The sequence below is a fragment of the Perca flavescens genome, chromosome 19 (genome assembly GCF_004354835.1).
Source record: "Perca flavescens isolate YP-PL-M2 chromosome 19, PFLA_1.0, whole genome shotgun sequence".
Taxonomy (NCBI): Eukaryota; Metazoa; Chordata; class Actinopteri; order Perciformes; family Percidae; genus Perca; species Perca flavescens.
Genome location: NC_041349.1, coordinates 7,767,403 through 7,788,696, shown reverse-complemented (window position 1 = coordinate 7,788,696; position 21,294 = coordinate 7,767,403). Strand labels below are relative to the sequence as shown.

The window sequence follows — 21,294 nt, the reverse complement described above, 5'->3', positions numbered from 1 at the left end:
GCTTCTTTTACAGCTAAACAAAGGTTTCTGGTGGTTTTGGATTCTCTCTCAGTATCACACATGTGTGTACACACACACACACACACACACACACACACACACACACACACATTGATGCTAAAAAAGAAGGTTCTGGTTGTTATGTTAAGTTATTCCACAGGTTTTGCAGGGTCTTAGGGTTTCACCCAACATCAAGCACACACAGACTTTGAGGTATACATTTGAACACTTGCGGTCTCTCTCCCTGTCCATCCCACACACACACACACACACACACACACACACACGTTTTTTCAGCCACTCACTCTCTGTCCTATACACAATGGCCCTCATTAATCAACCTAACCTAGAAACCAGCACAGATATGAACGCAGAAATCATCTTACGACAGGCTTCACGTGTGATTCGTGAAACATTCGTATCACACCAACGATCGTAATTTAAATACCAAGCCCCAATATATTCTCGGTTTTGAGGCCTTGCCCCTACAATTGAGAAGCAGCACTTTTCAGAGGTGGAGATTGAAAACCTGATACATCAGGTTCATTTGCACTAACGTGTGTACTTTTTGGCAGCCTGAAAACTGTTATTAAAGGCTGTAGAAAGAATGCGGAATGGAAAGAGATCACTGATGCGGTCAACAGTGTTACCGTAGTAAATCGGACTCCAGCTGAAGTTAATTTAATTTATTCATCCTTGACACATGTATTCTATAGTCATAATAGTAATATACAGGCTTCTATTGCAATCTCATAGACCAGCCCAGTCTCATGGCAGTACGTGAAATGGTCACGTTATTGTAATCTATTGATTTGTGTTCTCGGCGACGTTTTGGTAGTTTTTTTCGTGGTGGCCAACATGAAAATGTAAAGTAAGGTATTTAAATTGGAAGCATATGTCGTGGTCACAGCACGTTTAAGGTAGTGAGTAGTAATATATGCCAAAGCCAAAAGGGTCACAATTGGTCACAATTCTCACGGCGTTTAGAACTTAGAACTAGAATGTGTGGCGCCACCTGGCGTTTACTAAATGCCACTACACGTCTATTTATCGCCACCTGGTGTTTATTAAACGCCACCACACGTGTTACGCCACCAGGTGCTTTTTAGAAACCTGGTGGCGTTTTGATAATCAACTCCGCCCTGTGGTTTCCACAGCCAATAGATTTGAACTCTAATCACCCAATCAGTAAAGAAGAAGGTCAGGCAAAACTAGTCAAGCATGGATCTCCTTTGCAGCTTGTTTGAGTAGCCTAAAGAAAATGCCGAACTTTGTAGTATGTTAGTTTTGTATTGCTAGACATCACTAGGCACTGGCTGCACATACTTGATTTAATTAATCAATCCCAATCATCCTCCCAAAAATTTAATAAAAAGTGGTGAGGAGCTATCTTCATCATTACCTGCTTGAATTTAATAAGTGCTGTCACACTAAAAACTGACTAAACGCCGTCACACTAAAGCGTGTTATATACTGGACACAGCGCAGCTGGCGCATACAAATGTGACATCATGAGATCGCCGTGAGTATTTATAGCTGCGCTGGCGGTCGCGACACACAGTGACATGTGTGTAATATGTGGTAAGAGATTGCTGGGGAAACAAGCTCGCTGACCGCGCTCTCACTCTCACACACGGGCCATCTAGCTAGCAGTAAGATGGGAGCTGCAGGCCCTGGAGCTCTGTCAGGGCAGCGGCATTTGGTTGTCCATTAGCCCAAAAAACTGTGACTTTGTGCGGGTATGGAGTGCTGTGGGCTGCCAGCTGTGACGGAGCTCCAAGTACCTCATAGCAGGCCGGGGTCTGTGAAGGAAGGCAGGCCGGGCGGCGAGGCAGCAAGACAGGAAGCACCAGCTCTGAACTCCAACACGCAGTCTTACCATATTTGCAATTGGCCATCAGTTTTCATAAAACGGCCCATATTTGTTGATTTCTCGCTTAAAAAAGTCTCAGAAGTGAATTTAAAAATGAAATAGCCCGACAATGTATAACTTTGCAGTGTCTGAAATATGAGACCTGCTGTCAACTCTCCCATGTGTTTCTATGTAGTTTGCTCAAACCAATCAGCGCCCAACTCATTCATGAGCATACCATATTTGGAAGAAATGCTTTTGTTCCATATAGAGCCATATTCACAGGGTAGTTAAGGGCCCAATAAAATAGCATTCAGGCAATTTTCAGCCCAACCAATGTCACATACCCTATTAGGAGACCTTAAGGAACAGTGTAAAATACCCTATATAATCATTCTATCACCCCTTTAATGCTTCTGTGTCTGAGTGAAGTGATGGCCTCCAGGACAGGTTATGTTTGCATGTTGTCAAACAAATGATGGATTACATGTCACTTTATACTCTTAATCGTGGCAAGAAAATTTTCTTTTCACATTACTCTTACACCGTGAGGATATTTCAGGATCAAAAACTTTGAACCAGAATAATTTGTTAGATTTGTGGTTTTTTTTTTGCTTAAGATATTTCCTAACATTGACTTTCAGTCCATCATGTTTGACAGGATTCAAATAACCTGCTAACTTAGACAGGTTTCAAATTCAGTGTCTTGCTGACAGGAAGTCACTGTGTGTTCAGACAGCAGTTTGGTGGAAATGTTCTGTCAGGTGCTTCGTAATGACCATGAATACAAATGATCGTGTTATACATATAAAGCTTTTATTGTAATTAGAGTAAGTGTGACCACGGCAAGGTGGGATTTAACCATCAGAATTCCTCATTCTATTTATCAACCCTTATATTGTGTAAAGGTCCAATTTGACTTGAGTTCAGACATGTAAAAAGTACCCTTTTTGATTGGAACAAGGCTTCATGATGTCCAACTATTCCAACACAACTAAATATGTCACAATTTTAGTTAATTCTAAATGTCTCTGAAGAAAACGTAACACATCGTGCTACCTGTCAAATGTGACCAGTCAGAGAATATTGGCTGTCAAATTTGGCTCAATTTCTCCCACCACATACACACACACACACACACACACACACACACACACACACACACACAAACCCATGCCTAAATCCCGTGAACACAGGCAGAGTCCTCTGCTGAGTCCCTACACATTTAGGCATTATTAACTCTTCCATTGCAACCTGGCAAATTCAAATTCACAATATTAATTCTAATGCTTCATTTTCATTGTACTACAACAACAACATAAAGATTTATGTTATGTATCAGTTTCGAAAGCAGTAACGTTACATAAAGAAAGTTCATGGAGTGATTTTGAAAATATATTATTGAAATTCTATAATAATGATGCTAGGTTTTAAGTCTGTGTACTATAAGTGTGTGGGTGTGTGTTCAGCCCTTTTTCCTCGGAATCTAATATTCCTTCTAGTCCTGACACGTATTGAAGTTCCAACTTCCAAAGAACTGATCAAAACACTTCATGGGAATACGTGTGCGTGTGTGTGTGTGTGTGTGTTCAAGTTTTACTTGTTTTTTTCCAAACTTCAATCTTTAAAGTCCTGCCAAGAACAATATGGTGTGTGGTGGTTGCTCCAGTTAGAAGAGGAAATAAAACAGCACTAAATGTGTGTATACAAGAGGTTTCCCTATGACTTCAAGTTACTCTTACAGCAGATGTTGACATTCAAGCTCTTTAAACGGTAAGAATCTGTAATTTTATTTTTTATCTCAGACTATCATAACAATTTTACTATAAAAATATATCAGACTTTTCATCAACTTTACAAATGTGTTCATTTCTGTCTGTCTTTAGGTCACCAAAGAGGAAAAGAAGGCAGGATTAATAGCTGAGATGGATCTGTGTGGGGCAAGATGGAAATTGTGTGAGTATTTTCTAGCAAAATTAATATATTATCCATTAAAGAAGAACTCTCTTTAAGCTTCTTTATTTTGTGATGACTTTTTTTGTTATTGTCAATCTGATCTGGCTTCCATCCATCCATCCATCTTCATCCGCTTATCCGGTATCAGGTCGCGGGGGGGAGCAGCTCCAGCAGGGGACCCCAAACTTCCCTTTCCCGAGCAACATTAACCAGCTCCGACTGGGGGATCCCGAGGTGTTCCCAGGCCAGGTTGGAGATATAATCCCTCCACCTAGTCCTGGGTCTTCCCCGAGGCCTCCTCCCAGCTGGACGTGCCTGGAACACCTCCCTAGGGAGGCGCCCAGGGGGCATCCTTACCAGATGCCCGAACCACCTCAACTGGCTCCTTTCGATGCGAAGGAGCAGCGGCTCTACTCCGAGCTCCTCACGGATGACTGAGCTTCTCACCCTATCTCTAAGGGAGACGCCAGCCACCCTCCTGAGGAAACCCATTTCGGCCGCTTGTACCCTGGATCTCGTTCTTTCGGTCATGACCCAGCCTTCATGACCATAGTTGAGGGTAGGAACGAAAACTGACCGGTAGATCAAGAGCTTTGCCTTCTGGCTGAGCTCTCTTTTCGTCACAACGGTGCGATAGATTGAATGCAATACCGCACCCGCTGCGCCGATTCTCCGACCAATCTCCCGCTCCATTGTCCCCTCACTCGCGAACAAAACCCCAAGGTACTTGAACTCCTTCACTTGGGGTAAGGACTCATTACCTACCTGGCTTGTAGTAGCTAAATGGCCCGAGGTGTGTGTGCGTCCTCGAGATCTGACCACACACAAACACACGTAAACAGAGCTACCCACACCCATGTTTATACTGTTGCTTAATTAAATATAACATCAAAAGAGAGAAGTTGTCTGAGTCCGTGTTTTAAACAGACACACCTGGGGTGAAGTTGGGAACCAGAATCAGCTTTAAATCCAGTCCTAATCTAGTCCTCACTAACACGGGCCCAATTATAGTAACTACATGAAAACTTCACTGTTGTTGCATGAAATGTGGTTTGTGTTTAGCCTACATCATCATTTTCTATCATGTGAAATAAGAGGCCAAGAAAGCCTGGTTTTGAAGCTGCAGACAGATGCTTAACAGTGTGCTCCCCAGCAGTAAGCTCCCCCTGCTGTTCATAAGGTGCCTCTGCACCCCTTTCGTTTCAGACTCTCCCGCCAGCCTTTGGGCCACGCCTCCTCATTTACATTGACATGTGTCAAGTCAAATGAAAAGGCAATGTTAAATGGAAATTAAAATCCAATGTTAAATTGAAATTCAAAAGCCAAATATTAAATGAAAATTAAAAGCCAATGATAAATTGAAATTCAAAAGCCAAATATTAAATTCAAAAGCCAAAGCCAAATGGAAAATTATATATATAAATATATATTTCTTTTTAATTTCATCTCGCTTTGTTTTCTCTTTGGACTTTCAATTTCTCTTTGGACTTTCAATTTGAATTATGAATAAATATTTCCTCCATAGTATAAGGCACTATCACTATCACCATTTATGTTAATTCCAGTAATCAGAGTCGACCCGAAGATGGCTAGATAACGATATTGTCAGGGTCCCACCGTCACTCACTCCTCCCCCGTCACTCACTCCCCTCATCCGCTCACAATCTCCTCACTACTGATTACACACACCTGCACTTCATTACACCACATCATCAGTTCACCACCTGCACCTCATTAGTCCACCACCTTTATATCTGTGTTCCTCCTGTTGGATTTTGCAATAAACGTCAAACTTCACTCACCTTCAGTCTGACTCCTGGTCTATCCGTGACAGATATATTCTGACATCTTTCCTCTACTTTCATATCTTTATGCAAACAACACCCACCAGCACTCAATATATAGCAACTAAATTAAACATACATGTCTCATTCTTCATTTGACTTATCACATCACTGTGTGGGATTTAAAAACATTTCACCTTTCAGGAGACTTACCTTGACACAGGAACAGCAGGTGTCAGATCCCTCAACAATTTAAATACTATGGTTTATGATCTTGACTCAATTGGACATTAAGTTGTAATAATAAATCATTATAAGCATTTTCATTTATTTTTATTCCATGCATTCCTAAAAATGTTACGCTGAAAAATATACTGACAAACTGTGATATAAAATTGAGATATATTAAATAATATAAAAAATTCAGCAGCACTATGGTCCAAGTAGTCCTTTGTGAGTAGTTTGTGGTATATTTACAAGGACCACGTGACATCACAGTGGTTTGCTGTCATCATTTGTGTGTCTGGTCAAAGCTAGGGTACCTAAATCATATTAACCACAACAACTAGAAAAGACGGATCCGCCATACACACAAGAGGATACGCTGAACAAATCATTTTTGATTTAACTTTAGCCCTTAACGAACAACTTGCTAGTTAACATTACTAGCATGATCAATCTAGACTTAACCACCACCAAAATAACAATGTTAATAATTGACGACTTTCATGTCCTTTTATCACATACTGTACATTTGTTTTTCTTCAAGTGCCATATCTTGCTGTCATTCACCTATCCTGCAACAGCGTATTGATGGTCATCTGTACTCTTGACATACTCCAGTGTATGGGGATGGATTATGTACAAGTTAATGTTAAATGTGTCAGGAAAAGTAAGTTTGGGCAGACGTAGGGCTGGGCAATATATCAACATTTCAGAGTATCGTTCAATATGTTTGATGATGAGATGGAAAAAAGAAAACTCACCGACTGCTATTCACTCGTTCTGATCCAAAGATATATTAAAGGGTGATAGAATGCAAAACCGATTTTAACCTGTCATAGTTGAATAACGACAGTTCGGTGGGAAAATAGGACATACAGAGAAGCTCAAAATCCCATTGACACCCCTTTACTGTGAAAATATCATATTTTGAAACTGCCGCTGAAAACGGGCCAATCTCAACAAAGCTAGTTGCTTACGTAAGCATCTCAAAACCTGTACCTTTGTCACGCCCATGTGTGTATTAAGAGAACGGTCACGCCCAAACATTTACATAGGCTACACAACTGACCTGAGATCAGGTAGTCTTCTGAATCTAGGTCACGCAGATCTCTGCTATTCCATTACAAAATTCACTTCTGAAACTTTTTTATGCGAGAAATCAACTATGTAAAGCTCAAATATGGGCCGCTTTACGAAAATGGATGGCTAATTGCAAATTATGTCCGACTGTGTGTCGGAGTTTAGCGGCAGTGCTGCCTGGGTTGTTGCCTCGCCGCCAGACCTGCCTTCCTTCACAGACCCCGGCCTGCTGTGAGCTCAATCGAGTGGCCCACAGCACTTCATACCCGCGCAAAGTCACCATTTTTGGGCTAATGGACTACCAAACGCCACTGCTCTGACAGAGCTCCAGGGCTTTCAACTCCCCTCTTCCTGCTATCTAAATGCCCGGTGTATGTGAGGGAGAGCGCGGTCAGCGAGCTTGTTACGCCAGCAATCTCTTACCACAGGTTTCAGTTAATCTTATAATGTGTGTAATTATAATGTGTTGAGTTATTTAAACAAACGATTGGGGAAATAAATGCTGCTTGTCCGTGAGTCTCATTGATAGAGCCTGCGGCTGGATGTAGCTCTATCAATGAGAGCTAGTTAGCCTCCTCTTAGAATTCCTCTGAAATTCACAAATATTCATTAACTTGAAATCGGACACCGTTGTTAGCTTTATAAGACATTTAGGTAGATGTTGTATAAGTGGCGTGACGAAATTCAAACTGTAAATATACTCGAATTACAGCGAAAATGAAGCTAACTATCCGTGATTTGCAGCTACATATAGCTAGGATTGAAGGGACAGTCACAGCTAACTAAACCCCTAATCTTCACAAATATTCATTAATTTGAAATCGGACACCGTTGTTAGCTTTATAAGACATTTAGGTAGATCTTGTGTGGCGTGACATGTGTGTAATATGTGGTAAGAGATTGCTGGTGAAACAAGCTCGCTGACCGCGCTCTCACTCTCACACACGGGCCATCTAGCTAGCAGTAAGATGTGATCTGCAGGCCCTGGAGCTCTGTCAGGGCAGCGGCATTTGGTTGTCCATTAGCCCAAAAAACTGTGACTTTGTGCGGGTATGGAGTGCTGTGGGCTGCCAGCCGTGACGGAGCTCCAAGTACCTCATAGCAGGCCGGGGTCTGTGAAGGAAGGCAGGCCGGGCGGCGAGGCAGCAAGACAGGAAGCACCAGCTCTGAACTCCAACACACAGTCTTACCATATTTGCAATTGGCCATCAGTTTTCATAAAACGGCCCATATTTGTTGATTTCTCGCTTAAAAAAGTCTCAGAAGTGAATTTAAAAATGAAATAGCCCGACAATGTATAACTTTGCAGTGTCTGAAATATGAGACCTGCTGTCGACTCTCCCATGTGTTTCTATGTAGTTTGCTCAAACCAATCAGCGCCCAACTCATTCATGAGCATACCATATTTGGAAGAAATGCTCTTGTTCCATATAGAGCCATATTCACAGGGTAGTAAAGGGCCCAATAAAATAGCATTCAGGCAATTTTCAGCCCAACCAATGTTACATACCCTATTAGGAGACCTTAAGGAACAGTGTAAAATACCCTATATAATCATTCTATCACCCCTTTAATGCTTCTGTGTCTGAGTGAAGTGATGGCCTCCAGGACAGGTTATGTTTGCATGTTGTCAAACAAATGATGGATTACATGTCACTTCATACTCTTAATCGTGGCAAGCAAATTTTCTTTTCACATTACTCTTACACCGTGAGGATATTTCAGGATCAAAAACTTTGAACCAGAATAATTTGTTAGATTTGTGGGTTTTTTTGTGCTTAAGATATTTCCTAACATTGACTTTCAGTCCATCATGTTTGACAGGATTCAAATAACCTGCTAACTTAGACAGGTTTCAAATTCAGTGTCTTGCTGACAGGAAGTCACTGTGTGTTCAGACAGCAGTTTGGTGGAAATGTTCTGTCAGGTGCTTCGTAATGACCATGAATACAAATGATCGTGTTATACATATAAAGCTTTTATTGTAATTAGAGTAAGTGTGACCACGGCAAGGTGGGATTTAACCATCAGAATTCCTCATTCTATTTATCAACCCTTATATTGTGTAAAGGTCCAATTTGACTTGAGTTCAGACATGTAAAAAGTACCCTTTTTGATTGGAACAAGGCTTCATGATGTCCAACTATTCCAACACAACTAAATATGTCACAATTTTAGTTAATTCTAAATGTCTCTGAAGAAAACGTAACACATCGTGCTACGTGTCAAATGTGACCAGTCAGAGAATATTGGCTGTCAAATTTGGCTCAATTTCTCCCACCACACACACACACACACACACACACACAAACCCATGCCTAAATCCCGTGAACACAGGCAGAGTCCTCTGCTGAGTCCCTACACATTTAGGCATTATTAACTCTTCCATTGCAACCTGGCAAATTCAAATTCACAATATTAATTCTAATGCTTCATTTTCATTGTACTACAACAACAACATAAAGATTTATGTTATGTATCAGTTTCGAAAGCAGTAACGTTACATAAAGAAAGTTCATGGAGTGATTTTGAAAATATATTATTGAAATTCTATAATAATGATGCTAGGTTTTAAGTCTGTGTACTATAAGTGTGTGGGTGTGTGTTCAGCCCTTTTTCCTTGGAATCTAATCTTCCTTCTAGTCCTGACTTGATTGAAGTTCCAACTTCCAAAGAACTGATCAAAACACTTCATGGGAATACGTGTGCGTGTGTGTGTTCGTTCAAGTTTTACTTGTTTTTTTGCAAACTTCAATCTTTAAAGTCCTGCCAAGAACAATATGGTGTGTGGTGGTTGCTCCAGTTAGAAGAGGAAATAAAACAGCACTAAATGTGTGTATATAAGAGGTTTCCCTATGACTTCAAGTTACTCTTACAGCAGATGTTGACATTCAAGCTCTTTAAACGGTAAGAATCTGTAATTTTATTTTTTATCTCAGACTATCATTACAATTTTACTATAAAAATATATCAGACTTTTCATCAACTTTACAAATGTGTTCATTTCTGTCTGTCTTTATGTCACCAAAGAGGAAAAGAAGGCAGGATTAATAACTGATATGGACCTGTGTGGGGCAAGATGGAAATTGTGTGAGTATTTTCTAGCAAAATTAATATTTAATATATTATCCATTAAAGAAGAACTCTCTTTAAGCTTCTTTATTTTGTGATGACTTTTTTGTTACTGTCAATCTGATCTGGCTTGTAGTAGCTAAATGGCCCGAGGCATTGATTCCAAAAGTGTTGCACGGGCCAGGTGCAGAGTTACCCATAATTTCCAACAACTGCGGAACGGCTGCGGATCCTCTCCGGACCGGCGGCAGAATCAATAGGCCTATGTCATACTTTCTGCTTCCGGAACATGGAGTAGGGAATCAGAACTTCCGGTCAACGGTTATTGTTAAGGTATGGACCAGTCAGGAGGACATCGTTAAGAGAGACGCCATCGTGCTTAGCACTTGAGTCGAAGACTGCTCTGATCTGTTCAGGTTTCTTAGGGTGATACACTCCAAAAATAGGTAGATACCAGCACTCCTCCTCAGGTTCGAGTGGGGGTGCTTCTTCTGCATGTCCATTCTGAAATATCTTTTGCATAAATGCGAAGAAGTGCTCTTTCAGCTCTGGTTTCCTGTTGAAGAAGCGCTGCAGTGATCTGAAACGGTTAAGGGCTTGAGCCTTGTTGTTAGGCAGGCGGCGTCTCTGTGTCTTGAAGGGTAAGGGAGCTGTCCAACTGTTATCTTTATCTTTGTAAAACCCTTGTTGCATGATGTTCAGAAACGCCACGTCTTCAAATGAAGGTGCAATTTTGATCTCTGAAAAACAGTGCATCCTATGTGGTCTTTGCTGTCTTTGCAGATGAGAGACCCAGAGTTGTTGTGTGTTTCTTTCACAAAGTAGCGGTTGGGACATGGCCTGAAGAGAGATGCTTGTCCATTTTCCAGTGTGTTAGTGTAGAAGGTGTTTACTGTATCTGGTTTGTGGACCTCACCAAGGCAGACACTGCCCACTATAACCCATCCCAAGTCGAGCTTTTGTGTGTATGGAGAGCCGTGCGGGCCGTTAATTTGTTTACGCACCTTATGGACTCTGATGAGGTCTCTGCCAAGCAGCAACATTATGGGTGCCTGAGGATGTAAAGTTGGAATCTGTTTTGCGATACTTTTTAGGTGCGAGTGTTGAACAGCTACCTCTGCAGTGGGAATTTCAGATCGGTTGTTGGGGATTTGGTTGCACTCTATCACAGTAGGGAGGGAGAGAGTGACTTCTTCATCCAAAGATTGTACCTGGAAGCCAAGCGCTCTTCTCCCTGACTTCTCCACTACTCCCGCACATGTCCTGAGGGAATATGGAGAACGGTCACCTTTAACATTGAAGAGCTCGATGAGTTGTTGACGCACAACAATGGAAACAGATGCTACTTTGTTTCAGAAAGGCTTTTCTCTTCTCAAGGGGTCTCTCTCTGAACGCACGACATTTGTAAAGGGGGTGGGGCTTCTTATGAATAGGACATGTCTTTGCTGGGTCTTCTATCTTTGTGTGTGTAGGGTCAGCTGGTGTAACGGTGGCTGATGAGATGTCAGTCTTATGGACTGATACAGGTGTACGGTAGCTCATGTTTTTAGGAGTATGTTTGTCTGTCTTGGTCTGATCTCCAGTACAGGGAACAAACATGAAACTTGGGTCGTTGCGTGTCCTTGCTTGTTGGGAGACAAAGTCGACAAAGAAAGAGAATGGACATTGTTTCAACAGCCCTGTTGAAACAGTCTCTCATCTGGCAAGGAAGCTTACGAAGTCGGTCACATTTTTATTTTCATTAGATGAATCTCTGAGCACATTGTCTCATTGTTCGCTATGACCAGGCCTACAAGGTGGGTAGTGACGGCCGTCATAAGCCCCTATGTGACTCTCATGATATGCTTGTTGGGGGTTATTCATAGGTGTGACTAATGGCGGGTGATAGCTGTCGTATATTTTGTGACCCCGGTGCTCAGTGTGTTTCCCGTCTCCTATTGGTGTGTGCGCGGGGTTCTTGCTTATCGTGGGAGAACACTTTGGAGATTGGTGTGCTTCAATCTGTGGGTCTTCATTCCTTTCAGGCTTCATCTGCGTGGGTTGATAAGTGAGTGCTGTAGGCGCTTGCGGAGGGCATGTTTGCTGAGGTTGGGTCGTAGTGGGGGAACCCTGTAGTTGCGCCCCTGGCTTTAGACCGCTATCCGATATACTATGTTTTTGTACATACTCTTCAGTCATTTGCATGGCGTTGTGAGATCGCTACTCTGATCCACACCTTAACTTGGAGCCATGCCCATCATTCTCGTACTCCAAAGCAGCCTCTAAAGCCTCTGCTTTAGCTAAGGCCGCAGTTGCTGTCTTTTCTGCATTCAGTTTATCCAATGATGCCTCCAATTGTGCTTTTTGAATTTTGATTTGCATCTCTTTTTCAGCGTATGCTACTTTTGCTCTGGCTGCTTCCGCTTCTGCGTGTGCCATGGCTGCGGCTGCACTAGATCTGCTAGAGCGGCTGGATGTGTGAGAAGCTTGAGATCTGGTCTTCCATGAGTCGATTGATTGTGTATCCTCGTGAAACAATGTGTGTGCTGGCTACCTTTATTCCAGCGGTACAGCGTGCGGGGGTCCAGGTCTGCTGTAGATCAGCTTGTTTATGAGCCGTCGTTTTACTGTTCCGTTCCTTGTTACGACCATTTGTGTAAATTGACAGACAGTTTAACTCTTCCTCTAGTCACCACACTGGACGAAGGTGAATCGTTTACTTCTTTAATGATGACCAAAGGTAGGGTAAAACTGAAAACGAAGATATACACACAATGAAATGGCTATTTAAAGGTTTTTAGTCATAATTTAGCTCAGACTATTCTGTTTATACCACAGCTGGCATAAGTGAACACCCGGAAATTTATACAACAATTTTAATAACATTACATCTCATCCTACATGAAAATATTCCTCTGCATAGATAGATTACATGTTAAAGAACATTTACATACCGACGATGCTCGCTTATAGCTTGAACGTGAGCAGATGGCCTTAGATTGATTCACAAATACAAGACAATGCTGTCTGGAGACATTACTGAGCGCTTCCTGATGACATCATTAAAGGAAGCCGCAGAAAGACATGACTGCAATTTCTTTTAGTATACCACTAGGGGGAGACAACAAGTAACAATACAGAACAGAACAAGTCCCTTTCTCCATGAGGATTAAGCTTATTATTATTAGCTATTCAGCACAAGGCAGATTGTGCAGTACAGGAAGTCTAGCACAGAAACAAAATAGATCATCCGGTTAATTTTCAAAATAAAATACACCGTGTTCACGGCGGTTCATATTTCACTGCACTACACCTTGAAAACGTCATAATGGGCAGAGACAGGCCTGAAACAAACTGTTGTGGGTTTTGTGGTTCTTTTTATAAAAACTACATCCTGTTATATCGCGTGATCATACGTGAATTTGCAAAATCTCATGGGTCCTTGTGACTTCAGCTGCCAGACATGGCCGCAGCCGTTCCACAACAAATACGGACCTGGTGGGTATTGAAGGACGCCGGAGCACGGAGCCAACACACAGCGGAGTCGATCCGCACCCATTCCGAAGTTGGTGGAAATGAGGGGTTAGGTGTCTGTATGAATATCAGAGTGAAATCTGTGCTTAAGGTGCACATGTAGTCTGCTCAATTCCTTGATGTAGTCCCTATCTACAATTCAGACCCATTGAAGAAAGCAATGTTTGCGTTCAACTTTACACTGGTACACTTTGGATTTCATCACTCTATTATGAAATGAGGATTTGTTTAGTTTTGCTTGACTTCAAAGGAATGTATTTGAGACAATGTCTAGCGGGATTAGGTTTGGCCAAAAAAAAAATCCTTCCAGAAAATTTAAACTGATTTATTGTACTTATTTTATAAATCTTTATTCATAATAGCATCAGAAAATGTCTGTAAATGTGATGCAAACAAGGTCAAGTAGTCAAGCGTCGTGCATCTAGTTGCTCATTTAGACTTTGGATGAGTAAAACTCTGTAAGACTTAATAAAGACACTTTGCTAAATGTTTCCTACTGGGGTATGCTTCTCTCTTTGTGTGATAAGTAGGCATCAGTGTGTTGCTGCTTCTGCTCACACTCTACCACAGCCCTGCTGATGCTGTCAGCTTGAAGGAAAATCTGGCTGATTGTCTGAATGATAAAGACTATGATAAACTGCTGAAGACTGTGAAGACTGGCCTCCCACACATAAATACATCTCATCATGTTGTTATTGTGGGAGCTGGCATGGCTGGACTGACCGCTGCCAAACTACTGCAAGATGCAGGACACAAGGTACATGCAACAAGCTGATATTTGTATGAAGACCATTACATGGTAGGGACAGTTTTTACCTGCTATATTAGGGTGGGCTCCTAGAACCAATAGTTGGGCAACTTGGGCATAGGCCTGTAAGAATTATTTTTAAATTATCTAACCGCAGATTAGAGCTTTTTTTTTAATGCGACGGTGCACTGTTTTGTTTGCATCCATCAAACACGTAGCCTCATTGCGTCACCTAACAGTAGCTAGCATATGATCCTATGGACTCCTACCAGAGAACGCCCCACCAAGTCAAGTCAGCTTTTGAACGTTAAAAATCCACCGAAGCACCTCTATATTTGTTTTAGTAATGTAGTTAAGACTGTCTGTTGTGTTTAATGTACTATTGTGCTTTGTTAAATTAGTAAAGGGGATGTAGCTGTCTCAAACCACTGAAAATGATGAGTAATGCTTTGTTTTTAATTGATTGGGATTAATTTTCTTTTGTCAATGTTATGTTAATTCAAGCTAAAATGCATGGCTTTATGATAATAAAGAGGTGTGGTTCACTTCATAGGCTCTGTACACAGTAACATTACTTAACATTCATGGAGTAATTTTGAAAATATATTATTGAAATTCCATAATTAATGATGCTAGGTTTTAAGTGTATGTACCATAAGTGTGTGGGTGTGTGTTCAGCCCTTTCTTCTCTGAATCTAATTGTCTTCTTCCTAGTCTTGCCAAGAACATTCTTTTGTGTGTGTGTGTGTGTGTGTGTGTGTGTGTGTGTGTGTGTGTGTGTGTGTGTGTGTGTGTGTGTGTGTGTGTGTGTGTGTGTGTGTGTGTGTGTTCAATTTCAGCTTGTTTTTTTGGATCAAATGTTTTTCCTCAAAGTCCTGCCAAGAACACTATCATTCATTTGCAGGTGTAACTTCCACAAAACAGCTATAAAGGCCCACTCTAGGCTGCCCACCCAACAGAATGTGATGTGTTTACTTCCTCCATGACCTCGGCAGGATGGGAGAACTTGAGGCAGCACTGTCTTATCATACTGCTGTTATCTCTCCCGTCACCTATGGAGACACAGAGTTGAACTACTCCTCTGCCTAAAACAGTTTGTGAGGTTATGTTGGACACTTACCTGAATGACATCTAGGGTACCACTATCTCAACTTACATAACATGAGTTCGTAAACTATAACTTCCACCAAAGAGGGCTTTAGGCTGCCCAGTTGTAGCAATGCCAAACCTACTAACTTTGAAACATTACAAAGGGCCTTATTGTGTATTTATCTGTTTGTATTTTTCTGTTCTGACAAGGTAACCATAATAGAGTCTAGTGGTCGTGTTGGAGGACGGGTGGAGACCTACAGGAATGAAGAAGAGGGCTGGTATGCTGAACTGGGAGCCATGAGGATCCCAAGTACTCACCAGTGAGTTTAAGTTTTAAAAACATTCAGTTGGGCATTTACATATAAACATGGCATACAACCCTTCCCTGTCTCAGACTAACATGATTGTGTAAAAAGGATGCTGATGACACTAACAGCTTTTTATGGGGTTTATTTGAAAAGAAACCATCCATATTATTATTAGAATTATTTAGAACACTAAAGGTGAGATAAGAATTTAACTTGGATAGAATAAAAAGGAATTAATAGTTAAGCTATTGTAAAAGTTTTACTATCGCTACAGTGGAACTGACTCAGAGTTATGTTATGTTATCTATAGAGCAAAACATTCCTGTTTATTTACCTAAAAATAACATGCCGAGTTACTTCAAAATAGCAGAAGGTGAGTTTTGTTTTTGAGGTCTTTGGAGGCTGCAACTGTTGTCGCTGTCTTGTTAACTTACAGCTCAAAAATTATGTAGGGATGTTATATGTCTTGTCTACACATCAAAAGTAGTAAGTGAATGTTACTGTTTACTGTCTGGGTTCACACGGTAAAGATACATTACAGTAATAAGCTAATCACCATCCCCTTTGTCACCAGAATCGTCGGTTGGTTTGCTAAAGAGCTAAAGGTCAAGCTGAATGAATTCATCATGTATGACCCCAACACCTTTTACTTGGTTAATGGGTTGTTGAAGAAGACGTACACAGTGCAAAATGACTCTGACGTTCTGAAGTACAACGTGCGGCCAAGTGAGAAAGGGAAGTCAGCCGACAAACTGCTACAAAAAGCTTTGCAGAAGGTACAGAAGAAAGGAGGGAGTGATTGAAAGAAAGTTACACAAATTCACACATCCTTGGAAAGCAAATGTATTTTCCTTTATTGTAGAGTAGTTTATCACCTGCATAGAAGAGTTATATAAAACATGGTGCAACATAACTAATGGGATAGCTTCCTCAATATTGGACCTTCCGGTTCCAGCAAATTCACTAATTGCAGAAGTCAGAGTTTACTGTTAAGGGACTGTTCGTTATTTATATAAAGGGCCACCGGAAGAGTTTTGCGACCTTTAGTAAAGATAGACTTGACCCTCCTTTCGCCATCAAAAAAAATTCTATGACCCTTCAAATGATTACGAAAAGAGGCATGACCCTCCCCGTCAATTTATGGATGCCTTCTTTACTGGTTAGCGGTTGGTAAAGATATGCAGATGCCACTTATTTTTTACAGCCATGACATACATGATTTAATCTCTGCATTCTCATCTTATACATTACACTACTCTGTTATGGTGTGGTTGCCATTTCAGTAGATTTACTCACAAACATAGTTGTGGAAACACAATAAGCATGGAAACTAAATGCACACTTCATGCATTACTGCATTACTTCAAAGACTAAGTTACTCCTGTAGTAAACTAGTATTCTCATGAAATAAAACAATAAAACATTGAGATCATTCACCAAAGCTGGGTAACAAATTCAACACACAAACTGGTTGCTATGGACTTGTCACTAGGCTTCATCAGTCATTGTATCCGTATATTTTACATAGACTGTAACAGTCTATGATATTTTAGCACATAGGTAAAGCTGCCGAAGCTGAACATTATATTCCAAAACATATATGTTTATTTTTAAAGCAGATTTTAAATTACATTGTAACAATTTAACAATTCGCACATGAAATCCAATCGCGAATTTGCCATAATCCAATGACATGAAAAAAAGTAATCCACAGCGATCAGTAGATCCACAAAAAAAGTAAATGCTACGGTGTATCCAGCAAGGCCTATACGAGCGTCACTAGCCAGCTCCAAACAGGTGAACGAGGCCTCTCCACCTCGCCGTTTAAACAAAGTGGAATAAAACGTATAAAAGTCCAAATCTACACAAAACCCGCAATCAATTAGTAAGCTGCCATCAAATGTATATACATGGCATTTACTGCTAGCTAGATGGCCCGTGTGTGAGAGTGAGAGCGCGGTCAGCGAGCTTGTTTCCCCAGCAATCTCTTACCACATATTACACACATGTCACGCCACACAAGATCTACCTAAATGTCTTATAAAGCTAACAACGGTGTCCGATTTCAAATTAATGAATATTTGTGAAGATTAGGGGTTTAGTTAGCTGTGACTGTCCCTTCAATCCTAGCTATATGTAGCTGCAAATCACGGATAGTTAGCTTCATTTTCGCCGTAATTCGAGTATATTTACAGTTTGAATTTCGTCACGCCATTTATACAACATCTACCTAAATGTCTTATAAAGCTAACAACGGTGTCCGATTTCAAGTTAATGAATATTTGTGAATTTCAGAGGAATTCTAAGAGGAGGCTAACTAGCTCTCATTGATAGAGCTACATCCAGCCGCAGGCTCTATCAATGAGACTCACGGACAAGTGGTGTTTATTTCCCCAATTGTTTGTTTAAATAACTCAACACATTATAATTACACACATTAAAAGAGTAACTGGAACCTGTGGTAAGAGAATGCTGGCGTAACAAGCTCGCTGACCGCACTTTCACTCACATACACCGGGCAATTAGCTATCAGGAAGAGGGGAGTTGGAGGCCCTGGAGCTCTGTCAGAGCACCGGCGTTTCGTAGTCCATTAGCCCAAAACGGTGACTTTGTGCGGGTATGAAGTGCTGTGGGCCACTCGATTGAGCTCACAGCAGGCCGGGGTCTGTGAAGGAATGCAGGCCAGGCGGCGAGGCAGCTACACAGGCAGCACCGGCCTCTGAACTCCGACACACAGTCGGACAAAATTTGCAATTAGACATCAATTTTCGTAAAACGGCCCATATTTGACCGCTACATAGTTGATTTCTCACATAAAAAAGTCTCAGAAGTGAATTTAATGGTGAAATAGCATATGACCAATGTATAAAATTTCTGAGATCTGCACGACCTAGATTCAGAAGACTAACTGATCTCAGGTCAGTTGTGTAGCCTATGCAAATGTTGGGGCGTGACAAAGAGAGACTAGAGCCAAATGAGGAGGAGCCGTGATAGTTGATGTCAACTATGGGGCTCGTTGAGATTCGCCCGTTTTCAGATGTAGTTTAAAATAGTGAGATTTGCGGAGAAAAGAGGTGTCAATGGGATTTAGAGGTTCTATGTATGTCCTAGTTACCCACTAAACTGTCATTATTCAACTATGACAAGGTAAAATCAGTTTTGCATTCTATCACCCCTTTAAACAATGCAATTACCCATTTCAGCCACCAGGGGGGCAGTGCTCCCTCTGCCTCGCAGCAAACCCATGGGTCAGACCCATCTGGTAGCGGGGACCGAGACTGAGAGCTAAATGGATAAATATGCAGCAAACAAGCCATTTTGAAATTTTGCTGTTTCTTGAATACAAAAGTTGTGTGACACCCCCCTCCTCCTAGACTATACAAGTTTGGGTGACTCTCCCCTCAACAAAGAATAAAAAGACATGACCCTCCCCTATTTTCCTCCGGTGGTCCATTCCATAAATACCGAACGGTCCCTTCCTTTTCTGGCTAGTAAAGTTTAAAGAGGACATGTTTAAAGTCTAAGCTATATGAAAATTAGACAAACATTGAACAACTGGCATTGCTTTTTGGTGGGCCCAACCTCTAAGAGTTTCCATTTGGTGCCTTTTTTTGTCAGGCTAGGCCATACAGTCGAGTTACACATTTATGGTTCATTATAGGCAAATCAAAGTTCAGCTCAATAGATTAATTAGTGAATTGATTGGTTTTTTTGTAGGTGAAAGATTACGTGCAGACTAATGGCTGCAAGGCTGCGCTGAAAAAATATGACCACTACTCTGTGAAGGTAAAACACAATGTCATAAAATGTTGTAAAATAAGAACAATGTGTGGGGTGAATTGCTAATCACAACTGATATTTTAATGCATTATGAATAGCATTATTTTCGCATGATATTTTCAATGGTTTAGCATTTGAAAACAAACAAGTTGTTATTGAAACTTCCACAAAGTGTCCGTACATTCCTAATTCTTGATTTAAATTTGAAAATCTGAGTAGTGGAAAACATGTAATCCAAAGATTTTGTTTCTTGTTAAGATTTTTTTTTTTAGCCATGCTGACAGCATTACATGGACGTTTGTTTAATAGGAGTATCTGAAAGAAGAAGGAGATCTGAGTTTGGAAGCAATAAGGATGATTGGAGACATTCTTAACGAAAAGAGCCTCATGTACACGGCGCTGACTGAGATGATCTATGACCAGACTGACATCACTGACGATGTTAAGTAAGACCCTACATCCCACACTGTCAACTATTCAAGATTGGAATATTTTTGTTTGCAGTACAGTTAAAAATTATAAAACCCATGGCCAGAAAATGTGAGGTGGTTATGAAAGGTCTGGGAAACTAAAGTTGTAAAGTACATTTTTGACCTAAACTTAAATGAAATTGAAAGTCATTTTTATCAACCGGCAGCAAAACTCCTTTAACACGTATGCCTGAATGTTGGTCTCCCAGTTTAAATAATAACCCATGAATTTAATTGTACATAAACATACCATATTGACATATTGGAAATGGTCACCTCTTTACAACACTGCACTCAAAAAAATATTTGTTTTAAAAGGTACAAGGAAGTGACTGGTGGATCAGACCTTCTCCCAAAAGCTTTACTTAATGTCCTGGATGTTCCTATCCTCCTCAACTCCAAGGTCAAACGCATCAGCCAATCAAATAAAGGTGTAATAGTATCATACCAGACAGGACAACAGTCTTCTTTTACTAGCCTTTCAGCTGATGTTGTCCTGGTAACAACCACAGCCAAAGCAGCCCTCTTCATTGACTTTGAACCACCTCTCTCCATCAGAAAGATGGAGGCACTGAGGGGAGTCCACTATGACAGTTCTACTAGAATCACTCTAACCTTCAGCGAGAAGTTCTGGGAGAAGGATTACATCAGAGGAGGAAAGAGCATCACCGACCGGCCCTCTCGTTTCATTTACTACCCCAGCCATAGTTTCCCAACCAATAAGACCATTGGTGTCCTCCTGGCCTCCTACACCTGGTCTGATGATTCCCTCCTCTTCTTAGGTGCGAGCGATGAAGACCTGAAAGAGCTGCTTCTGAGAGATTTGGCGAAGATCCACGGTGAGAGGGTCAAATCTCTCTGCACAGGGGTGGTGGTGAAGAGGTGGAGCGCAGATCCTCACAGCTTGGGTGCCTTTGCTCTCTTCACACCCTATCAACATGTAGAGTACGCTAAAAATCTCTTCAGAAGTGAAGGCAGGGTGCACTTTGCAGGTGAACACACAGCTTTTCCTCACGCTTGGATCGAGACAGCTATGAAATCTGCGATCAGGGCTGCTACCAACATTAACAAAGAGTCAGCTAGAATGCAACACCATGATGAGCTCTAGGGTCTACTTTCTATCAGTACTATCAAAGTAATGAAATGTCTGTCAAATTTTATCTTACGCTTGGTGATTGCATTCCTTCCTTAAAAGTAAAGCTCATTGTGATTGTCCTTACACCATGCAGTTCTAATCTGCGTCAAACTGGTGTTACTGATGACTAGTTGTTGCTAGGCAAAAGAATAATCTGATATAATTTATTTCCAAAACAGCTTTTGAGATAATTGTCTCTAAAAATTGATAGTACGTGCACCACTAATCATGCTTCAACCTTGATGTTTGTTGTGTTCATTTCAATTCCACTGTTTGGCT

The 21,294-nt window shown here is 41.1% G+C and overlaps 1 protein-coding gene across 1 annotated transcript; it reads left to right on the top strand.

The window, feature by feature from the left end:
- The first annotated feature begins 12,678 nt into the window (after positions 1-12,678).
- Positions 12,679-20,988, top strand: LOC114546186 (L-amino-acid oxidase). The gene is made up of 8 exons (XM_028564873.1): positions 12,679-12,688; positions 13,403-13,513; positions 14,013-14,239; positions 15,530-15,642; positions 16,205-16,406; positions 19,348-19,416; positions 19,720-19,856; positions 20,199-20,988. The coding sequence occupies exons 1-8, from the start codon at positions 12,679-12,681 to the stop codon at positions 20,986-20,988; spliced, it is 1,659 nt and encodes a 552-aa protein (XP_028420674.1).
- Positions 20,989-21,294: the final 306 nt, after the last annotated feature.